Source organism: Thalassophryne amazonica, chromosome 8 (assembly GCF_902500255.1).
Source record: "Thalassophryne amazonica chromosome 8, fThaAma1.1, whole genome shotgun sequence".
NCBI lineage: Eukaryota > Metazoa > Chordata > Actinopteri > Batrachoidiformes > Batrachoididae > Thalassophryne > Thalassophryne amazonica.
Genome location: NC_047110.1, coordinates 111,349,518 through 111,373,442, shown reverse-complemented (window position 1 = coordinate 111,373,442; position 23,925 = coordinate 111,349,518). Strand labels below are relative to the sequence as shown.

The 23,925-nt window shown below is 43.0% G+C and overlaps 1 protein-coding gene across 1 annotated transcript in view; it reads left to right on the top strand.

Annotated features, from left to right (window-relative positions):
- Positions 1-23,925, top strand: part of hydin (HYDIN axonemal central pair apparatus protein) — a 291,354-nt gene that overhangs the window by 50,418 nt on the left and 217,011 nt on the right. The window contains 8 exon segments of the mRNA XM_034175548.1: positions 572-773; positions 1,633-1,816; positions 3,924-4,023; positions 10,895-11,013; positions 11,492-11,715; positions 12,333-12,400; positions 15,226-15,467; positions 15,801-15,901. Of these exon segments, the coding sequence (XP_034031439.1) occupies positions 572-773; positions 1,633-1,816; positions 3,924-4,023; positions 10,895-11,013; positions 11,492-11,715; positions 12,333-12,400; positions 15,226-15,467; positions 15,801-15,901 (1,240 nt within the window).

Below are 23,925 nucleotides of genomic sequence, written 5' to 3'. Positions count from 1 at the left end.
CTCAAGTCCACAAAACAGATGTATGCAGACTGGTTGGGTCTTCCCCAAGACCCCTCTAATGTCAAGGTAAAGAGCTGCTCCACCATATTACAACCAGGAAGGAATCCACATTGCTCCCCCTGAATCTAAGGTTTGACTTACAGCCTAACTCACCTCTCTAGCACCCTGGCATAGGCTTTCCCAGCGAGGCTGAGTAGTGTCATGCCACTATAATCAGAACACACTATCTGGTTTTTCATTTTTAAAGATGAGAGCCACCACCCCAGGTTGCCATTCCCGAGGACTTCAGGATCTCATCTTAAATCTCATCTGCTCCCAAAGATTTGCCATTGAGGAGTTTTTGACAATCTCGGGGATGTCAGCCAGGGAGGTGGTACCAAACTGACAGAGCCTTCCATCCCTCTCTACTCTAAGCAGTGGGCGGAGCCTCAGCCTGCACAAGCTGACAGATTAAAAATGTACATTGCTACATGGCTCGAGGTCACCTGTGATCCATTCTACGTTAGGAAGGACTGACATCTCTCTCTCTCTCTCTCTCTCTGTGTGTGTGTGTGTTTTGTAATTCTTAAAGGTGAGGATGTGTACATCAGCTTGTACGGGGCCTGTGAAGAGCTGAACCTCCATCTTCAGCCTGACTTTGTCCTGCTGAAAAACACGTACATCTCACTGGCAAGCAAACACACGGTGTGCCTCTCCAACACGAGCGACATCCCTCTGCGCTACCGCTGGACAACTTGCTCCTTCCAAGAAGAGGAGAACGTGTCCTTATTGAGGTGTGGATGGGTGCAAACACAAATATTAAAACAGCAGGGATGTGGTTTACTGTGTGTAATTAGACTGAGTGTAAAACCTCAGTATGTGTGCGTGGTAGAGAGGTGAAGAAGAGAGTGCAGGCAGGGTGGAGTGGGTGGAGAAAGGTGGCAGGAGTGATTTGTGACCGAAGAATATCAGCAAGGGTGAAGGGGAAAGTTTACAAAACAGTAGTGAGACCAGCTATGTTGTATGGTTTAGAGACAGTGGCACTAACAAAAAGACAGGAGGCAGAGCTGGAGGTGGCAGAGCTGAAGATGTTGAAATTCTCTTTGGGAGTGACAAGAATGGACAAGATTAGGAATGAACATATCAGAGGGACAGCTCAGGTGGGACGGTTTGGAGACAAAGTCAGAGAGGCGAGATTGAGATGGTTTGGACATGTGCAGAGGAGGGACCCAGTGTATATAGGGAGAAGGATGCTGAGGATGGAGCCACCAGGCAGGAGGAGAAGAGGGAGACCAAAGAGGAGGTTCATGGATGTGCTGAGAGAGGACATGCAGGTGGTTGGTGTGACAGAGGAAGATACAGAGGACAGGGTGAGATGGAAACAATTGATCTACTGTGGCGACCACTAATGGGAACAGCCGAAAGACAAAGAAGTGTGCACACACTGACATAAGGATGATGATGTGCACGCAATTGAGTAGGCGGCTGTATAGGAATCCCTGCTGTGCCGTGTTTTTATTACCAAACCTGTCATTTCCAGAAGTACTTCTGAGCTCCATCACTTCTTTCTGTTGTTCTTTTTTGTGACCTTTTCACTTGTTTGGCCTTCTATCCGCCACTCTCATCTCCCACCCCCCACCACCACATCTCCAGAGAGTCCTCAGTGCTCCAGCAGGAGGAGGGAGAGATGGAGGAGCACTCGATTCAATCTGAGTTTGACCCTGCAGCAGCCCATCGCCGCCCGCTGTTATCTACAGCAGCACAAGAGCGCAGATGCCAGGTCTCAACGGACGACGTCCTGACGATGTCACACAGCTGCATCACTGTGGAGCCGACGGTGTGTGTGTGTGTGTGTGTATATATATATACAGTGTGTCCTGGCCTGTCTCCTCATATTTTCTGCTTCTTAACAAACATCTGTTGACCCACTAACTGGCACCAAACCTGTATTTTAGATGAGTTTCTTTCATGTTCACATTGAGCTGCAGAGGTGTTGATTTCTCGTGATGTTTCAAAATAAGCTAATGCTTCTGTTAATACCACAGACAGTACAGGGCCTGCGTGACATCACCTGTCAGTTTTCTATAGAGACCTGGGACAGCTGATATGAAGCCTGTATCTGAGGGTCTCCATGTTGACAGCTATACTGAGTCATGACGAGCTCATTAATGCATAAAGGGGTGGAGCCTGGGTGGCTCAGAAGACTGAACATGTCCCTCTCTTCATGTCCAAACTAGCTGAGCTAACAGGCTAACCTTGGTTTGGGTGTTTATTAAATCATACTTTTGGGGACTGCACGGCCATTCTAATTGTTTTGTTCAGTACGTGAATTAAAATTAAGATATTTTCTCAGGAATCGTGCATTAAAGGGGCCCAATGGATCAGGCTCCCTGATACCTGCTAAAAGTGCTAACTCTGTTAGCATACAACATTAAATATGACAAGTGTTTCATTCAGTGCAAATATTGCAGCAGAGATGTCTTAGGTGATCTGTATAGATGTTTCACTACAAAACAAGTCAGATTACTTCAGGTGTTTGTAATAAAGTATTCCAGCTAGCAGCTCAATGCAGCTAATAATAATAATAATAATAAATTTAATTAGCAACTAGCAGCCACATCGAGAATCGAATGCTATGAGAGTAAGGATTGGCTGAGCCGCTGTCAATCAAAGTGACCATGCCCCCAAATTTTCAGACATTTATGTCTTAAAATGTCTTTAACTAAGACATTACAAAAAATTCACCCATACAGTTGTCATGGAGGACAAACTATCTATAGAGACCAAAACAATTTTTTGTCCCAGGCTGTAAATATGTTTATATTTCTCTAAAGTTTGATATTTTGATGTGGAGGTAAATGAGAACCTGTTTACTTTTGGAGTCAGCCTCAAGTGACCAATCAAGGAACTGCTCCTTTTTCCTCTTTGGGTACTGCTTCATCTAAGACTATGAAAAGTGGTTGGTTAATACCTCAGTGACAAACTGTCCGTCTATTGGTTGTCAAAGTTTGTAAGTGTCCAGAAACTTGTCCAAAGGCACTTCAGCAGGTTGAATGATGGTCGGGGATTTAACAGACAATTCTGTCCCTTTGCTGTGTGACTTATGGTGCCGTATGGCGCTGTTACGATGGAAGAATGGAACCTTGAACATATCTGGATGGGTTCCAGTTTGTTGTGTTATTGGTCCCCTCAGTAACTGGAGGGTCACAGTCTGCGTCCTTACGGGAGTCTTCAGGTGGTCTGAAGATATTCACATTTAACAAGCTGAATTTTTTTTTATATTTAAAAGAAGTAAAAGTATTAAAAATGATTCCTTTATTATCAAAAGTTGTTGATTAATTTAATAGCCTATTAATAGTTGAATAATTGATTGATTGATTTTTTTTGTTGCAGATCTATTATTGTCATTGGGTTTTTTATGTAGATACATTTGAGTGACACTAGCAATGGACAGTTAATCATCAGGACAAGAAAAATGCAAAATATTGTCCACGAATATTCTCAGACTGTTTAATCCTTTCATATGATTAGTTTGTCAGAAATCATATTCATACAAAAGTTTTTCTGATCATGTACATTTCCTGCTATAGAATCTAAATTCTTATCACAGTTTTTTAAAACCACATCTCATAAAAGCCTCCCCTCAGCTTTGTGTTGTGCACACAGCTGTGCACAACACAACACAGACAAAAAGATAAACTGGTGTAAAATCGCTGTATTTCTGTTGCTGCTTGAGACAGTGAGTGATGGAATTAAACCTTCTCAGCAGTATTGATCAGCTGACTCTGACATTTACAGGCAAACACTGTTTGAACCTGTCTGTACAAAAAGATCACTTTCTCACACTGTGATGTCAGTAATTGTGTGTCACCAGATTAACATCTTAAAAGATTGTGCATCTAAAATGCTTAAACTACTGTTTTTCTGTTTTGTATGTAACTCAGGAGGGGGAAATCTGGCCTAAAATGACGGCTCACTTTGACATTATCTTCAGACCTCAGGAGGCCAAAGTCTACCATCAGACATTTTACTGTGATGTCACAGGTCAGTGCACAACTAGAAGGTAAAAAGCTCAGTTGTCACACACTTCATGGGATGAACTGTGAAAGAAGGAAGTAGGCCATGAAGTCCATCATGTTGATACCTATCTCCAGATTCTATCCCATGAAATGGATGAGAGTCTATGGTTCCCTCTGGTTGCAACACCAGTCAGACGCAGGTTACGTCCACTCCCAAATCCAGTACCCAATTACAGCTGGCTGGTCTGGGACAACGCAGATTAAGGAAGGGATTTACAAACATCCCTGATAACGGGTGCTAAATTCTGTGAGCAATCCAAAGTTTTGCACATTGATGGGGAGACAGTTTTTCCAGGTGATTTACGCAGACTAATTGACAGAGGACGGACGAAGTCATTCTCGAGTCATCAATCTGCAAGTCTCAAGTCAAGTCTCAAGTCAGCTTGCAAACTGTTGGTGGACATTATGACTTGAGACTTGACTTGGGACTTGACTTGAGACCTGGAGATTCATGACTTGAGAGTGACTTGCTGGTGACTTCATCCCACCTCTGCTAATTGGGCAATTCATAGTATGATGTAAGTTGACATGTAAATGTGGATTTTGCATTTGTTAATGGCTGAAAATACAAAATGAAATTAAATTAGCCAATTACAGGTTTGCGCCTTGTGCTTCTTGCCTCACAAACTCTGCCACATAACTGAGTGTAACAATAAAAAAAACCCCACCCGCAAGACACAGAGCACACACAGCTATGGCGCACTGTGCAATTCAGTTTATTTAATTTATATAGCACCAAATCACAACAGGCACGTCACACAAGTAGAGCAGTGGTTTTCAAACTGTGAACCCCCCCCCCCCACACACACACACACACAGCGTGTCTGTAATCAACCACTTTTGTAACGGCTCTGCTTTGAAGCTTGAAACAACGAAGAAGTGCTCTGATCCGCTGCTTCATTGGTTCATTGCTTCACTAGCGCTGCTTTTCAGAAGCGGCAAGTCCGCTTCTTAACCCCTCTCAAAGCCATTTAAAAATGTCAATCGTGAGCTTCTTAACCCCTCTCAAAGCCATTTAAAAATGTCAATCGTGAGTCACTTTTGTGGGGATTAAAGTCACTAACTGGGACTCTTGTCTTGTTGCAGGTAAGAAACAAGAATTGTTCTCCGTTCCGTTCATACAGCTCTAAGCGTTGTGCCGCTCTCTGCCAAGACAGAGTCCGGCTGGGTTTAATAACTTCAAAGTGAATCACCTCTTTCCAAATGCTATAACACAGACAACAAACTACAACAGACTAAAATGTTTTTTCTACCCAAAATGAGACGTTCTGCGTTCTTTATGAATTGATGCTGATGTGCAGCCGGCTGTAAGAGCTCAGCTCAGGTATGGAGTGACATTCATGCCATTAATGTCTGAAAGGAAATGCTTTTGAGAAAAACTACAGATTTTGTTTATTTTTATTTATGTCCAGAGATCAAGCATCCAGTGACCAATTTCATATTTATTTACTTTCAGACTCAATAAAATGTTATTGACATAGAAAACCTGTAAACTCTACTTTTGTTGTTGTTAGCAGTTTCCTCGCTTGCGAGGATAGTGGGAAGGCCTTTTTTTTTTTTTAGTTTATTTTCTATAAGCCCTCTGGTGGCTGAAAAGTCCGATGCGGGATGCACAAGATCTGTTAAACTTGGGGCAAATGAACACTTGAGTAGGCTGGGCTTGTGCTGCTGCCCGCTCTTTCTGTCTTTGACGCCTCTGGTGAGGCCTCTGGTGTGAGGCCTCACTTCTTTCTGCCTCAAACTTCAGGCTGGCGGATTTGATGCTGGAACGCCAGCTGAGTCTATCTGTAGCTAGATGCTGCCATGACTGATGCTGAATGCCTGCAAGGGAGAGCTGTTTCTTCAGCTGGTCCTTATAGCGCTTTTTGGGGGCCCCTTGGTTTCATCTCCCTTCCTTGAGCTCGCCAAAGAGAATTAATTTTGGCATGCGTGTATCATCCATCCTGGCTACGTGGCCTGCCCAACGAAGCTGTTGTTTGAGTATAATAGACTCCATGCTGGGCAGTTTGGCTCTGGTAAGGATGTCCTCATTTGAGACCTAGTCCTGCCACTTGATCCCGAAGATGTTTCGGAGACAACGCTGATGAAAGCGTTCCAGTAATCTGATCTGCTGGCAATACAGAACCCAGGTTTCAGCTCCATACAGGAGGGTAGGGACCACAATGGCTCTGTAGACCTGCACTTTTGTGGAAAGGCGCAGTGCATGATTCTGCCAGACTTTCTTTGAGAGTCGACCAAAAGAACTGCTGGCCTTGGCAAGGCGACTGTCTAGGTCTTTGGCAACAGATGCGTCGTTTGAGATAACACTACCGAGATACGTGAAGTGCTCTACTGCATTCAGGTTGGTACCCTCGATGTTGATTTGGGGTGGGGTATATGCTGTATGGGGGACCGGTTGATATAGCACTTCTGTCTTTATCAGGCTGATGGTGAGGCCGAAGGCTCTTGCTGCTTCAGCAAAACAATTGACAATGTGCTGCAAGGCTTGCTCCGTATGGGCGACGAGAGCGCAGTCATCTGCTAAGAGCAGCTCCATGATTAGCTGTTCTGTGATCTTAGTGTGCGTACATTCCAGCACTCAATTTTCAGGTTCTTTGTTTTTCTTTTCGCACCGCGTGTAGTGATGCCCGTTGGCAGTGGTGAGCCAGCCGGGTCTAGTGAGACAAGCCATGTTTAGACCACCTTTTCTAGGTCTGTCTCCATGTGGAGCAAGCAGGGCTATGGGCTGCTTGGTCACCCAGGGCCCTGCCGGATGATGCTGTTGTCTCGGGTCAGCAATCAAACGACCATAGCTCCTGAGCCGCCTGTATGCAGGATCGAGACTGCAGCTCCCAGTGCCATCATGCACCTGCTGTTTTCGCCTCTTCCCATCGCTGCAGGGCTTTCCTTCCCGCCTGCGCTCATTGCTTAAAGTGGGGATCAGCTTGCGCACACCGGTTCCACTCTTTAGGCAAGGTGGCACTCCACAGTGGCACAGACAAGCTGAGATGGCTGTGGCGACCACCAGGCTGTAGGTTTTACATCAGAGTGACCTTCTCCTAGCCTCTGGCTAAAGAACCTTCCTCGGAGGCACGGGGGCAGTAACCCAGGCTGGGGGTTTAACATCAGGGTTTTCCTTCCCCTAGGTGGACTGCCTTAACAGGGCTAATGAGTCCCATCTTCCCACTGCTATAACCCAGTCAGCTGGGAGGCTCGTGATGGAGGGCCTAGAACCTGTATAGGTCATGGACCTACCACTGCCATACCTGAATAAACAATATCTGTGTTGTAAAAGAACAACAACAAAAACACAAAGCCAACCTAATCAAAACCAAAGTGAGTGCAGCTCCAGGAAAACCTACCTGAAACAATCTAAAACTGACTGAAAATAAATCTGACTCAATCTAAACCGAAAACAATTCATCTAGCGCAACGTAACTATAGCTTGTAAGCTAACAAACGGAATATCAAATCAAATTTATTTATTTATTTATATAGTGCCAAGTCACAACAAACAGTCGCCCCAAGGCGCTTTATATTGTAAGGCAAGAGCCATACAACAATTACAGAAAAACAGAAAAACCCCAACGGTCAAAATGACCATCCTGTGAACAAGCACTTGGCGACAGTGGGAAAGAAAAACTCCCTTTTAACAGGAAGAAACCTCCAGCAGAACCAGGCTCAGGGAGGGGCAGTCTTCTGCTGGGACTGGTTGGGGCTGAGGGAATATAAAGCTAACCAAATCTAAATGCATTTAAAACAATCACAGTCGAAACCTTTATCACTATGAAAACAGATAAGTGTGTATAAAGCTAACTGAATCTGAAAGTAACTGAAAAACAGGTAACTGAACATAAATTAATGCAAAGATATGCAAATTGTTAAATGAATATAAAGCTAGCAGTCTAAAATGTACTTAAAATCACACTATCTGAATCTAAAAATGTATTTATCACTATGAACATAATTTCATGCAAAGCAATAGCTAAATGGATATAAAGCTAACAAAGTAAAATTGTAAAATTGACGTAAAATAACACTATCTGAATCTAAAAATGTATTTATTACTATGAAAACAGTTAAGTGTATATAAAGCTAACTGAAAAACAGCTAACTGAACATAAATTCATGCAAAGCTATGTGACTAGCTAAATGAATATAAAGCTAGCAATCTAAAATTTACTTAAAATAACACTATATGAATCTAAAAATGTATTTATCACTATGAAAACAGTTAAATGTATATAAAGCTAACTGAAAACAGCTAACTGAACATAAATTCATGCAAAGCTATGTGACTAGCTAAATGAATATAAAGCTAGCAATCTAAAATTTACTTAAAATAACACTATATGAATCTAAAAATGTATTTATCACTATGAAAACAGTTAAATGTATGTAAAGCTAACTGAAAAACAGCTAACTGAACATATAAATTCATGCAAAGCTATGCAAATAGCTAAATGAATATAAAGATATCAATCTAAAATTTACTTAAAATAACACTATCTGAATCTAAAATGTATTTATTGCTATGAAAACAGTTAAATGTATATAAAGCTAACTGAAAAACAGCTAACTGAACATATAAATTCATGCAAAGCTATGTGACTAGCTAAATGAATATAAAGCTAGCAATCTAAAATTTACTTAAAATAACACTATATGAATCTAAAAATGTATTTATCACTATGAAAACAGTTAAATGTATGTAAAGCTAACTGAAAAACAGCTAACTGAACATATAAATTCATGCAAAGCTATGCAAATAGCTAAATGAATATAAAGATATCAATCTAAAATTTACTTAAAATAACACTATCTGAATCTAAAATGTATTTATTGCTATGAAAACAGTTAAATGTATATAAAGCTAACTGAAAAACAGCTAACTGAACATATAAATTCATGCAAAGCTATGCAAATAGCTAAATGAATATAAAGATATCAATCTAAAATTTACTTAAAATAACACTATCTGAATCTAAATTGTATTTATTGCTATGAAAACAGTTAAATGTATATAAAGCTAACTGAAAAACAGCTAACTGAACATATAAATTCATGCAAAGCTATGCAAATAGCTAAATGAATATAAAGATATCAATCTAAAATTTACTTAAAATAACACTGTCTGAATCTAAAAATGTATTTATCGCTATGAAAACAGTTAAATGTATATAAAGCTAACTGAAAAACAGCTAACTGAACATATAAATTCATGCAAAGCTATGCAAATAGCTAAATGAATATAAAGATATCAATCTAAAATTTACTTAAAATAACACTGTCTGAATCTAAAAATGTATTTATCGCTATGAAAACAGTTAAATGTATATAAAGCTAACTGAAAAACAGCTAACTGAACATATAAATTCATGCAAAGCTATGCAAAGAGAGAGTTAGAGAATTAGAAAAAAAAATCATACTTACTTAGGTTAATATCGATCAATCAATCAACTAACTTTTATTTGTATAGCCCTTTTCACAGCCCAAAAAGGTGACCAAAGTGCTTCCCAGCAAAACTAAAAACTCTACTTTTAGTACACAGAAAATTCACAGGATGTATTGATAAGTGAATTGATAAGGAATCTGATCGATAAGCGGAATCGATAATGGCATCGATATCAATAAAATCTTATCAATAACCATCCATTATTATGTTAAAATGTGTTAGTTATGTCAAAGATGTTTAAAAACACACAGAGATGTTTAAATGTTTAAAAACTCCATAGTTTCCAATGCACAAAATACAGAAGCTATCAACTAAATTTCCTTTTGACCTTGATAAATCATGATGCATGCCCAATTTACATGTTCCCTCCCACAATTTTGCACACTCAGGTGGACAAACCCTATAGTGCATATTAATGAAAGCAAACACAGTAAATGGACAACATGCAATAGTTTGCACATTTGACAGCTGTAATCCTTGGCTCACTGTGTTAGTAAATCAGAATGCGTGTGTTTTTTTTTTGGGGGGGGGGGGGTTCTATGGTGTCTTCACCAAGGACACAGGCTAAATCCAGCATTCAGCTGAGTCTTGAGAGACTGATGGTGCAATCAGTGATATTGTTACTTGTAATTTTTGGTTTCATATAAAGATAGTCCAGTTATAAGGCTGCATATAAAATCATCTCATCGCAGAGGTTGAAAAAGTTTGTTGGAGAATTTGCATGTGGCCTTGATGTGTGTCTTCAGAGGCAGAGACATGATTTACATTAATTTTCATCCTTTCTGGGGCAGGACGACCTGCCCAGCCTCGGTCACGGACAGCCAGAGAGGAGATGACTATACCCTGATTCCTCACTTTGCAAAAAATATTCAAAGGCTGTCGTGGTCTTTAGTAGCCCACAGAAAGAAACAGAGAGTGGGTTTAGGACCACGAAATGTAACAGTCAACATTATACAATCATTTAATACCGAAAGGATCATCCGTACGTCCCTGGATGTTGTGACTAAAATCAACCCAGAATTCCCACATTACGGCACGGTGCCATTGTTTCTGAAAGGTGCAGCAGACACACAGGCAGAGGATGGACCTTTCTCTTTCCGGTGGGGGGTAGACAGTGAAGGCTTCAAAGCAAGATACATTATGACAAACCAAAGCTGATAAATTGTCTAATTTTCTGAAATTATTTTGAAAAAAAAAATAGAATTTCATATCCATAAAAGTCCGTTTGAGATGTACTGTATGATTTATTTATTTATTTATTACTGTGTCCTTATAAACATTAAACTTGCAATTGCTATGTATTTTCATGTTACTTCTTTCTCTCCCTTCCTGCATTCTTTACGATCACATTGGCTTTGGTTGTTAACATTTTTTCCCTCTTTCCGTGTGTGTCTGCGTTCAGGCTGTGAATCTCGGTTACCTCTGATCCTCAAGGGTGAGGGCATCGGACCTCAGCTTCAGCTTGATTATAACCTGGTGGACACCGAAACTGTATTTATTGGTAGCAAAAACCGTTACGAGGTCAGTAGGTTTTTGGTAAAGATGCAGTCATCTCTTTGTAGAATATTTAGGATATTATTGTCAAATAATGTGTTTCTAAACCTGTATTTATACTTTTTTTTTTTTACTTTTTCCGTCAAGTTTTCGTCCAAGGTTCGGGTCATCAATTGGCCTCAAACCACTCATTTCAATTTCAGTTTATTTTTATTTATATAGCGCCAAATCACAACAAAGCTGCCTCAAGGCGCTTCACACAAGTAAGGTCTAACCTTACCAACCCCTAGAACAATATAAGTTATAAAAAGTGATATCCTCTGATGTAATACTCTTGGACCTCAAATTTACCCCTGAGGACAAACCAGCCTGTAGGGCATTGTTGAGGTAGTTCCATTCCTGTTCCACCTGAATTCAGATGGATCATTTGACAAAACAGCAGCTTATAAATGCTGAGCTGTACACATGCAGAATATTTATCTGGCGGTTTACTCTTACGGCTCAGGTGGTGGTGTCCAACAGAGGGCTGATTGATGGCTCCTTCAGGCTGTTAAGTCCCAACACTGCCTTCGGTCACTGTTTCTCTGTCATTCCTGAGGAAGGTGTTGTTCCCTCTGGGGCCTGCCAAACTGTGGAAGTCACCTTCCACAGTTGCATCTTGGGAACTTTCTGTGAGGACTTGCTGCTAATCATCACAGGACAGCCTCAACCGCTCACGCTGACCTTCAGGTGAACATCAGACTCTCTCGATTCTCTAAGATTCGTAGCTACAAATACTTGATCTCACCAAGTGATTACCAGTAATCCCCAGTTAGAAATGGTTAGTCACAAAGAAGAATGCACACATTACTCAGCTTCCCCATCACCTCATCCCATAACTCTCCTTCACACAGAGGCCACGCCCATAGCTGAGGTTCCGACACCCGCAGTTTAGAGCGAAATAAATAAATACAAATCTAAGACTCTATACTACTCACCAAATGAGTTTCACAGGCGCCAAAGGATGCCAAGATTTTTTTTAAATTCAGACGGTTTATCAATCAACTGCAGCAAATACAACAACATTGTATTCTTATGTTGTAGTACAGTTGTACTCAATAAATTATACATATTGTAATAGAATGCATTGTACAACCTTTCTACTAAAAGTTTTATAGTGATGCCTCACGTTCCACTTACACACACTCTTATATAGTGATGCTAGGAGCTGTCCAAGGTGCTGCCCTGCTGTCAAGAGTAGTTTGGTTTTCTGTCTCTTCCTCAAGGACACTTTGAGGAGTAGTCTTTCACTCCACTTACTTCAAGTTGCAGTTGTTTTCTGAGGCTCTTGACTTTGTCTTTTTCAGTGGTCGTGTCATTGGTCCAACTTTTCACTTCAGTGTTTCAGAGCTCAACTTTGGAAATGTTGCCTTTGGTAGGTGTTAAGTTTTTTCTGTTGTTACACCTGAGAGTGTGTATATATATATATATGTATATGTGTGTGTATATATATATATATATATATATATATATATATATATATATATATATATATATATATATATATATATGTGTATGTATGTATGTATATGTATATACGAGGTCTGTGAGAAAAGTATCCGACCTTTTTATTTTTTGCAAAAACCATATGGATTTGAATCACGTGTGATTGCATCAGCCAAGCTTGAACCTTCGTGCGCATGCGTGAGTTTTTTCACGCCTGTCGGTTGCGTCATTCGCCTGTGAGCAGGCTTTGTGTGAGCGGTGGTCCACCCCTCTCGTCGGATTTTTATTGCAAATAAATGTCTGAACGATTTGGAGCTTTGCTGCATCAAATTTTTCCAGAAACTGTGAGAGACCTCCAGGTGGACACCATTCGGAAAATTCAGATGGCTTTCAGGGACGATTTTATGGGGATTACACAGATTAAGGAGTGTTACAGCCAGTTTAAAGACCACCCACAGCGTCTGAGAGCGCGGCGCACTCCGAGCCCCGATCAACAGGCTGACACCCCGCTGAAACAACCAGATCGTTTCCAACGTGAAGGCTTTGTTGATCCGGGACGTCGTCTGACTTCCACAAAAATGGCAGAAGGCGTGGACATCAAGAGTTTTTCGACACATTCCAATGTTACAGAAGTTTTTTTCATGGAAAGAGAAGCGGAGGGATGCGCCACCGTGCCTCTCATGGCGCGGGACAATAGCACCTCCGTGTTGGTCTCACAGGACGGCTTTCAGATGGCTTTCAGACGGCTTTCGGTGGCTTTTCAGTCATGTGACTATCCGAGAAATTGTGCATGAGCTGGGCATGCCAGAACATGTCCTGTGAGGCTTCATCACGGCATTGCTTTGCGCCATGCGGCTCGACAGCGACGCGCGGAATTCCTCCGCACGTCTGTCTCAGTGTGCCGAAAAAGTGCTGATGTCCACATCTTCCGCAATTCCTGTGGAAGTCAGACGACGTCCCGGATCAACACAGCGTCCAGTGTGGAAATGAACGGCACATTTCACTGTTACAGGAGTTTTTGTCATGGAAAGAGGAGCGGAGGAATTCCATGCATCGTGGTGGAGCCGCATGGTGCAAAGCAACGCCGTGATGAAGCCTCACAGGACATGTTCTGGCATGTCCAGCTCATGCACAATTTCTCGGATAGTCGCACGACTGAAAAGCCACTGAAAGCCGTCTGAATCTTACGAATGGTTTCCAACACGGAGGTGTTGCTTGTCCCGTGCCATGAGCGGCTGCGTCCCGACGCGCGAATCCGTCCGCACGTCTTTCATTACAAAATCTCCTTTAACGGTGGAATGTGCTGATAAAGTGCTGATCCCGACCTCTTCTGAAACTTCTCTGCTAGTCACACGACGTCCTGCATCAACAGAGCCTTAAATTTGGAAGTGATCTGCTCGTTCCAGCCTGTTGATGGCCGCTCGGGGCGCGGTGCGCCCTCCGCCGCTGTGGGCCGTTTTTAATCCAGTTTTAATGGTCCTTAATCCGTGTGATACCGATAGAATTTTTGTTGTGAAAGTGTCGTGACACGGACCCACAACAGGGGGCGTTAGTGAACGGACAATGGATAAGCCAAAAAGTAACAATTTAATGTTGTGAATCGCACAACGAAGTACAGACAATAACAATATGGTGGAATGTCAATTATACACAAGGTGACGTGTGGGCAGGCTCGACGATAGAAGACGTCTGGCGAGAGAAGAGCCGGATCCCACACAGCTTCCACCACCAACGGATCTGAAGAACACCGGAGCCGCCAAGCCCTGCGCTCCAGGTGGCCACTGTCTTCAGCAGTCAGACCCGGTACTGCTGGCAGAGAACAGAGACAGTACTGATGAGTGTGAGTTCGCACACTCAGTAATTCCACAGTCAGTGTTTAGTTAGGAGGGAGCACCTCCACCTCCAATCACACACTCGTGCAGCTCCTGTTTAACCACTTATCTGGTTTGGGGTGTGAGGCGAAGCCGTCGCTGATCACACCAAACGCCAATCCCACAGATAAGGACACACCACAGGAAAACGGCTGCAAAGAAGTTCAGATTATTACTTAATGTAAGTCAGCACAGAAGTTACCTGATTGGTAGCTGATTTCTCGGCGGGGAGGTGGAGTTGCAGTCCGGCCTTTATGGTGGTGGTGATGTGTAGTGGATGAGTGACAGCTGGTACGGATGATGAGTGACAGCTGTCACTCCCGGTCGCTCCGACGCTCTCTCATGCTTGAAGCCCGCACTTCAAGCAGGGCGCCATCTTGTGGTGGTGGGTCAGCAGTACCTCCTCTTCAGCGGCCCACACAACAATTTTCACCGAAAGCCATCTGAATCTTCCAAATGGTTTCCATCTGGCTGTCTGGCAGAGTTTCTGAAAAAACTTTCATGGAACAAAGCGGCAGTCGCTCAGCCATTCCTAAACAATAAAAATCCGACGAGGGGGGTGGACCAGTGCTCACTCAAAGCCTGCCCACAGGCGAATGACGCAACCGACAGCCGTGAAAAAACTCACGCATGTGCACGAAGGTTCAAGCTTGTCTGATGCAAGCGCACATGATTCAAATCCATATAGTTTTTGAAAAAAATAAAAAGGTCGGATACTTTTCTCACAGACCTCGTATATAGATATAGATATATATAGATAGATATATATATGTATAAACATTATTAGCAGTATATTGGTCAATAACCTTCTTTATGTGCATCTGTAACTTTTTCTGTCTAATTTTCCCTGACTTTCATTTCTTTCTCTAATTTTCATCTCCAGGTTTTCCACAAACATCGACTTTTACACTCTACAATACCTCATTGGTGCCTATGACGTTTTCTCTGCGTGTCCTGGGAGACGGATTAGGTCCTCCCAGTGTGACCAGTGCCACACAGGTGTCTGAGCTGTCCAGGACCCAGTGGCGAGGCTTTGCTGCCACGTCCACACAGACACAACCTGTGGAGTTCACCATCAGTCCGACTTCAGGCTCTATACGTGCAATGTCAGACGTCACTATTAAGGTGAATCCTTGAATTTGAGGAAGCCAGTTACATTCAAGAAAATGTGACATCAGCTGAAAATGTCTCAAAGACATCACTGAGGTCCTTTTGTGTATGGCCGCACAGGTAGAGCCAAAAAGGTCAATGTGACAAGCTAAAATGTGTGTTTGGAGAAAGTTTTTGTCTCAGTAAGTCATGCTCTGAGGTCTATCAGGATGGTGATTATCCCCACATATGGCAGCGGGAAGCTGATGAGGATCAGCACCTCCCCCTGGATGGGGATGCTTTAGACACTGATCACGACATTTACAGAATGTCTTTGAATCTCTTCGAACTGGTACATTAAATATGCAGGTGACACTCTGCTCCAACACGGTGAAGAGCTACAGGCTGGCTTTGGTCGTAGATGTCAGAGATGTGGGGAAGGAGATTATGGCTCTGCCTATCACTGCCAGGTGAGACCCTCAGACCGGTCGGTATAAACACACACACACATACACACAAACACATCCACCAGGCACTCTTAGAAACACAGTTAAAATAAATAAAAAAAAAACAAAAATCACATTAACTCTCGGGTGTTGGATCATATTTAATCACTGTATCTTTAACTATTTTTACATATTGTGAAAGTGAGAAAAAAATCCTGTTTGTAAAATGTAAAAGGCGCAACAGGGCAAGAGGTCATGATCTCTCTCTTTCTCTGTCTCTCACACTCACACACATGCACACAAAAAAATCAATCACGCTGTGAGCTTTGATGGCATCAGATGAGGCCGGCTCCAAAAGTCAGCAGCTTCAGTCTACCATGCAAGTCCATGTTAAAATGTCCAACCTTCGAGCAGTAATAAACATGAAACATAAACAAAAAACTGTTTTGATGTCTATAGATAGTTTTCTCCTCCATGGCAACTGTATGGGGTGGTGGCAGGGGTGGGGGGTAATTTTTTTCTAACTTATTAATTTAAGACATTTTAAACCACAAAGTTCTGTATAATTGGGGGCGTGGTCGCTTTGAGTGACAGCTGCTCAGCTGATCCAGACTCTCACTGTGACCATAACTCAGTGTCCACTCCATGCAACTGTTGTGTTGTTGTTGCTGTGTCTGTCTGTTTGGAGTGTTTTATGACAAACCCCTGGACTGATCTGCCTTGTTTGTGGTGGAACATCCTAATGGACCATCTAAAATGTCTCTGTGCCAGTATTCAGACTGAGTGAAACTCTCATCTTATTTAATGTATGCTAACAGCATTAGCACTTTTAGCAGCTGTCTGTTAGGTCTCTTTAATGCACAATCACTTGTACTAGAAAATAAGCAGCTCATAACTTTTAATATCCACACCGAAGCAATTCTTAGGACCCCTTCACACAAGTTTGGACGAAGTGCACACTTAGTGCACATGACGCAGGATTTATGTGCAAACCGTGTAATGTTGTCCCTGTCACCAACGCCTCATACACCTGTTGCTACAACTATTTGTGGACACAAGCGCCTGAAAGACAAAGTGTGTGTTGTGTGAACTCATCACACCCGCTCACAGCAGGTGTCGGCCAAATTCCAGGTGACATGCACGAACATCTAACACTGCTCGCATGGTACTTAGAAAATGCGTGGCCAGTCGCACTCTTGGCACGACAACAGACTGCAGACAATCACTGTCGTACTGGGAGTGAAATTTGTCCACATGACTGTGGTGTTGCCAAGATGTGGAGTGCCGTCGGCTCCCCCCCCACGTGTGTGTGTGTCGCCCCCCCCCCCGCCCACGTGTGGTTCACTCTCCCCCACCCCACAGGTGAGGTGCATCTCATCTGATCACAGAGGGACACTTTGGTTTGTGCGCTGAACAGACGGGGGCATGGCAGTTGTTGACATCTCTGGTCCTGAACATCAGAGCTGCAGAACACGCACCGTGTGTTGACGGACACGCGCGTGTGTGTGCGCTTGCTGTACTCACATCGAAAACATAAAAACATATATTGCTTGCGACGGGCTATAGAGGGCGCACACTGACAGGTCCAGCTGGATCGGAGCATCAGTTTATGTGGATACGCAGCAGGCGATCTGAACGTCTGTCTGACAGGACGTGAGCGGGGCCCTGCAGGACCATATGACAGGCCAACATTACAACAAATATGCTACTTTCAGTCACATAGCGGAAATACACCATAGCAAACGCTGTTTGGTCAGTTATCACGATGACTTTTTTCTTTTTTTGAGAAAATATGTTTTTATTACTTTTTAAAACAAGATTGATTGTGACGCAGTGGTAAAGTTGCCATCTGGTAATTAGGATGCGCGGGTTCAAATCCTGTGAATGTTGTTTTTTTTTAAAAACAGGGTTATTTAACCACGGGTTCTGTATTGCGTCCCCCTTTATGTATTATTTATATCAACCCAGTGATATTGTTGTGTGGGCCGCCAGAAGAGGAGGTACTGCTGGCCCACCACCAGAGGGCGCCCTGCCTGAAGTGCGGGCTTCAGGCACGAGAGGGCGCTGCCGCCACGGACACAGCCGGGAGTGACAGCTGTCACTCATTAATTCCTGACAGCTGTCACTCATTCTTCATCATCGCACTCCATAAAACCCAGACGTCATCTCCACCTCATCGCCGAGATATCGTACTTCATTGGAGGTAATATCCTCAGCCATTTGTGTTTACTTATAAGCTGTATATTGTGAGTGTTTGCAGGAGTACCGGTCCCTCTTCCTGTGGAGGCTGAGTGAGTGCAGGACGGCACTCTTTTCCTCTGAGGGATCACTGTAAATACATCAGCATATTGAGTGAGAGGTGGAGGTGGCATTCCCACCGTTGTTGTTACTGGGTGTGCACACACCTACACTTGACTGTCTTTGTTCTCGCCAGCAGTACCAGATCCGACAGTCGGGGACGGTGATCACCTGGGAATTCGGGACTTGGCGGCTCCAGTATTCACCAGGTTCGGTGGCGGTGGAAATCGTGTGGTTCCGGCTCTTCTCAGGACAGACGTCTTCTATCCTCGAGCCTGCCCACACGTCACCTCTGTGGAATGACTGTAATCTTATTCTGAGATTGTCTGTATGTTCATTGTGCTCCTTCACAACATTAAATTGTTCATTTTTGGCTCATCTATTGACCGTTCATTTGCGCCCCCTGTTGTGGGTCCGTGTCACTACACTTTCACAACAGATATTCTGTGATTATACACCTGGTTTTTATTTCATTTTCCTCCAAATCAGCAGTGCGATGTGATGCAACTCATCCCATGGAACACAATGCGTGAGCTGCTGTTCCTGCTCGACAGACACCATTGCGTGCATGAACCGTCGTGCTGGCATCGTGCACGCTTGCTTGTTGGCGCGATGTTTCATAGTGTGCTAATTTCGAACTGTTTCGTGCTGTTTCACCTTTTTCATCCACACATCATCCACACTTCACACTGTGTGTGAAGGGGCCATTAAGGAGATCCACAAAAATCGGATTTGATAAACACACAAACAGAGGTTAGCTTGTTAGCTTAGTGGATATCATATTTTTGGACTACGCCAAGGCATTTGATACCATGGCACACTAATGGCTGCTGAGACAGATATACAGCTTTGGAATCACAGGGAAGGCACATGCATCGATTGAGCAATTCCTGGTTGGGCGATGACAGAAGGTCTCTGCGAACGGAATACACTCAACCTGGAAACCAGTCATTAGCGGCGTTCCACAGGGCTCTGTGCTCGGCCTGGTATTGTCCCTGCTCTATGTGAGTGACATCCCAGACATTCTAGATTGTGTAATCAAGATGTTCACAGATGATACGAAGATCTTCACAGCAATAGTCAATTCCAACAGATCTACAGAAAACCTGCAAGAAGATCTTAGGAAACTAGAGCAGTGGTCTCAGAAAATGCAAATGCGGTTCCATCCAGAAAAGTGCCACGTCCTACATCTAGGTGCCCAGAATATTGAGACACCATACACCATGAAGAATGACCAAGGTACAGACATCGCACTCACACAGGTGGATGCTGAGAAGGACCTCGGTGTCAATATCGACTCCAAGTTCACTTTCTCAGCTCATGTGGAGGAGATCACAGTCAAAGCCAACCGGATCCTAGGATGTCTGGCCCGCACCTTCAGGTACCCTGACATGAAGGTCTTCCTCCAGCTCTACAAATTCATGGTGTGCCCCATCCTTGAGTATGCTTCATGTATCTGGTCACCACGCTACAAGAAGGACATGGATAAGATCGAGCGCATCCAACGACAGGCAACGAAGCTGGTACGAGAGATTCGGCACCTCAGTTATAAGGATCGCCTGAAACACCTCAATCTACCAACGCTACTGTGTAGACGTCAGAGAGCAGACCTTCTGCTTCAAGGTCATCAGAGGCATTCACGACATGACCACCATCACAGACTTCTCGGTGCGTGGTGTCATGGTGCTTTTGAAAACCAGCCTGGCAACAACAACACAAGGTCATCCCTACAAGTTACGGGTACACCCAGCAACAGGTCCATGAAAGCACTTCTTTGCCACCCGAGTCATCCCCATCTGGAACACGCTACCTTGCCACACAGTAACAGCTGAAAACATCAACACCTTCAAGTAAAGACTACACGCTGAACTCAAAAATCAAGATATTTACTACAGGTACTCCTTCTAAAAAATATCTAATGACCATGCTGAAGGTATGATTCTGAAGGTATGATTAGATCAGTGGTGTCCAAAGTATTCCAGAAAGGGCTGAGAGGGTGCAGGTTTTCTTTGCAGCCACTGACTTCAGCAGGTGATTTCACTGATTAACATCACTTTGAGCAGATGGGACGAGTTCATCAAACATCAGTAACAGTCAGTTTGATTATAAATTTTATAAAAGGTACAAGCAATTTCCAACCTTAACTTCTCTATTTAAATGTGATTGAATGACATTTTGGTTTGACACAGTTGATTGAAAGTTAAGTAATTTCATCCACTTCATTGGCTTACAGAGTCGCCCTTTGGCATATGATATCACCACCTCTGCTCAGCGCTCCTTCTGATGCTGGACCAGTTGGTGGGATAGAAAGGTACTTATTTGGCAGGCAGCCACACTGAGGAACGTTTCTTTGATGCACTTTCCATCAATCCAAGACATTGAACTCCCTGTCAGCCTCAGGTACTGAGGAGGGCCAGCTCTGGCTCAGTTAAAGCTTTCACAGACAGAGACGTTAGGCCTGTGGAGGTCCTGAATCCTTTGAGAAGACTCTGCAGCAGCTCATTCTGCTGCTTGGAATCTTGCTGTGGGTTCTGAAAAAAGGATGTCCAGCTTTGAACTCGTTCAGTACTTTCATCCTTTCTTTGTGTTATTCATCTACATGCTACGCTTGAAACCTCAGGTTGAGTAGAAACACCATGTTCACGTGGTTATCTCACATTTCTCGCTGTACTTTTCACTGAGGTCCTGGCTAATGTTTCCTTTATTCTGGCTAATGTTTCCTTTATTGCTTTTGTCAAGTCCTCAGTATCCAGGCGCATTTCATTTTCTGAAGATGGAACACCAGCTGTTAGAAAAACACATTCACATCGTTCTCACCTGACAATCTCTGTGGGCTGAGCACTTTCTTCATGGCTAAAGCCATCAATATTGTGTCGTGTTGGCACAAAGCGCCTTGTTTTCCTATCGGCTTTCAGACGTGTTCAAGGTCTCCTTTAATCATAATCTTGGTTCTGGACCCCCATCGTCTTGGAGACTCTGTTATTAGCTTCCACCGTGGCAGGTTGAGCTCAGTCTGTGCCTTCATTAGCTCTCTGCTTTCTCCATCTGAAGGACAAACCTGTGAGCAAAAGACAAGTGTTGTTCTTTCAAGCAACTTAAATATTGAGTTCAAAAACTGTGTGATGTTACAATTTAAAGTAAACAAATGGTCTTTTAGAGAACTATCTATCTATCTATACACACACACACACACACACACAGTATGTTATTCTTTTAGCAGTGTTTCTTCATATAACTTCAGGCTGTTTTTCCTTACTCACCTATGACTAGATGTCTAGTGTGCCTGAAGCACCACAGGTTAGTTGATGACCTGCAAGGCCTTCACCATATTTGCACTGCTGTCTTTTGTTGTACAGGATATTTGCTCTTCTCTTACACTCCATGACTCCAGTGTTTCCTTCAGGTTCTGAGCAATTAGCTTCCCAGTTTGACCTTTCTGGCAGTAATTTGTTAGGTGACATGTTCTCTTTAACTTACACTCATCAATAAAGCGGAAGGTCAGACTCGGGGACAACTCAGATGTACAACTGGACCATAAGTCCAGTTGTACATCTGGCAGTGGTAAGGAGTTTTTCCTTACCACTGTCGCCTGTGTGCTTGCTCAGGGGGGTTAGTAAGATTAGACCTTACTCATGTGAAGCATCCTGAGGCAGCATTGTTGGGATTTGGCACTATACAAAGAAAATAAATGAAACTGAAGTCAAAAAATGTCTTCACCAATCTTCTGTCAACATGTGCTGTAGACTTATGGAATCTCCAGCTTGCAAAAGCAGCCATATGCTTACTGCAGCCATGCAAAATGGATTTGGAACTTCATTCTCCTGCAAAGATTTCAGCATCACCAAAGATCTCTATTCAGTGACCTCATGACTCCATCAGCTCTTCCTAGGTGTCTTTGGATCTCAGAGGCAGAGGACCCAATGACATTATTAGTGCAGATGGGGAGGTGAAGGTCTAGTATCCTCATACAACTCGGTGTCAGTTAGAAGCTCAGTCGTGTTTGTCTACCTCTCTCCCCACCTTATTATTTTCATCTCTCCTCACCTTATTATTTTCATCTCTCCCCTTGTCCACTGTCTTGGTACACAGATAATCCTGTTGTACTTGCCTCTCTTGAAATATGGTATCAATTTCAACTTCACTTCAAATGTATCTTTGCTTCTTTTGTTGACCCATTATGTAATAATCACCTTGTTCCTCCCTCCATCTTAGATACTGCATTTCATCGATGGCATAAGAAGGGCATTTTTGTTTCTGTGATATTTTTAATGATAATACCTTTCTTAATTTTCCTGATATGTCTTCCTTATATTGCCTGCTCTCATCTCATTTATTTATTTATTTTCAAATTAGTTACTGTGCATCTACTATTTTTACAGAGGTTTCTCTCTTGGCCTCCTTAACATCCTTGGGATGACCTCTTTGGACTTAAGCCCCATAAAAAAGCTCTTATATCTTATATCGGATCAGCTTGGGACTCCGAAGAGGGCAGTCACATCTCCTCCACTCTCCCTTCTCTGTTCTCTGCTTTAACCTTCAAGTCCCTGCTTCACCAGACTGTGAATTCCTCAAATTATATTGGATACTGGATCTATTGGTCTACTATTGGATTAACCATGGAATTGATCAGCTGGTCTCTGAACGCTATTGACACCATTTTTTCTACAAGAAGGTCAGGACTGGGGGATCCTACCTGCCCAGATGGAACGCATCCTGCGGGCTATGTTCTCGACTCCTGGAGTTCCTGGCGTGTGGCATGCTTGGCACCTTTATCCATTGAGGACGTCGAGGATTTATTAATTTTTGGTCTTATGGTAGCAGGGCTGGTACTTTTTGGCTTATGTGCTGCCCTGATCTACTGGAAAATTGGCAAGACTGCGGCATCAAGAACCGTGGCCCCTCGCTTGTCCGTCATGAATAATGAGGTTGGCAAGGCAGTGCATTCACAGAATGCAATGACTCTTGAACTCAGACGCAAATTTGATGACATCTTGGAGCAGATGCGTGCCTTGCAGTTGAAGTTGAAGATTTCAGAGGCCAGTGAATATTCCTAATTCATAATTGGGATTTGGTTGTTCAAATAGAACTGTTAAAAGTGTTTTTCACTGCTCAAACCATAACATTACAGGCTTATCAAGCCTGAAGGTCAAGTTGCCTGACTGTTTTCCCTCCAGAGGAATTTATTCAGCCTGGGTATCATTTGGCTGTTTCTTATCTCAACTCACAATAAAGACAATAAACTGCTTTTCACAGGACTGAAGCATGCTCCATTCCTTCCCCCCACCCCCCTCCTATCCCCCATCAACACTCCCCACTCCGGCGTCTGCTCACGTCACTCCTTCCCCCTTCAGTTTAAAGTAGTACACAGGCTGCATTTCTCAAAATCCAAATGATCCAAAGTTTATCCCAGTGTCTCTGATCTGTGTGACAGATGTAACTCCTCTCCCTGTTATTTAAGTCGTGTTTTTTCTTTGCCCCAAACTTCAGCCATATTGGATTTCATATTTTGAAATAATCTCTCACGTTCTTGGTGTCAGGCTGGGGGCTTGTCCGCTGATCGCTATTTTTGGAGTTCCCGGAGTTCCCACTGTGTCACTTACTAACTCGCAGGTGGATGTAATTGCCTTTACGTCTTTGCTGCCATGTTGCAGAATATTATTATCATGGAAAGTTCAACGTCCCTGTATGGTTGAAAGATCTTATGTTTTTTTTTAACTTGGAAAAAAAACTCAAATATATAAAATATAAAT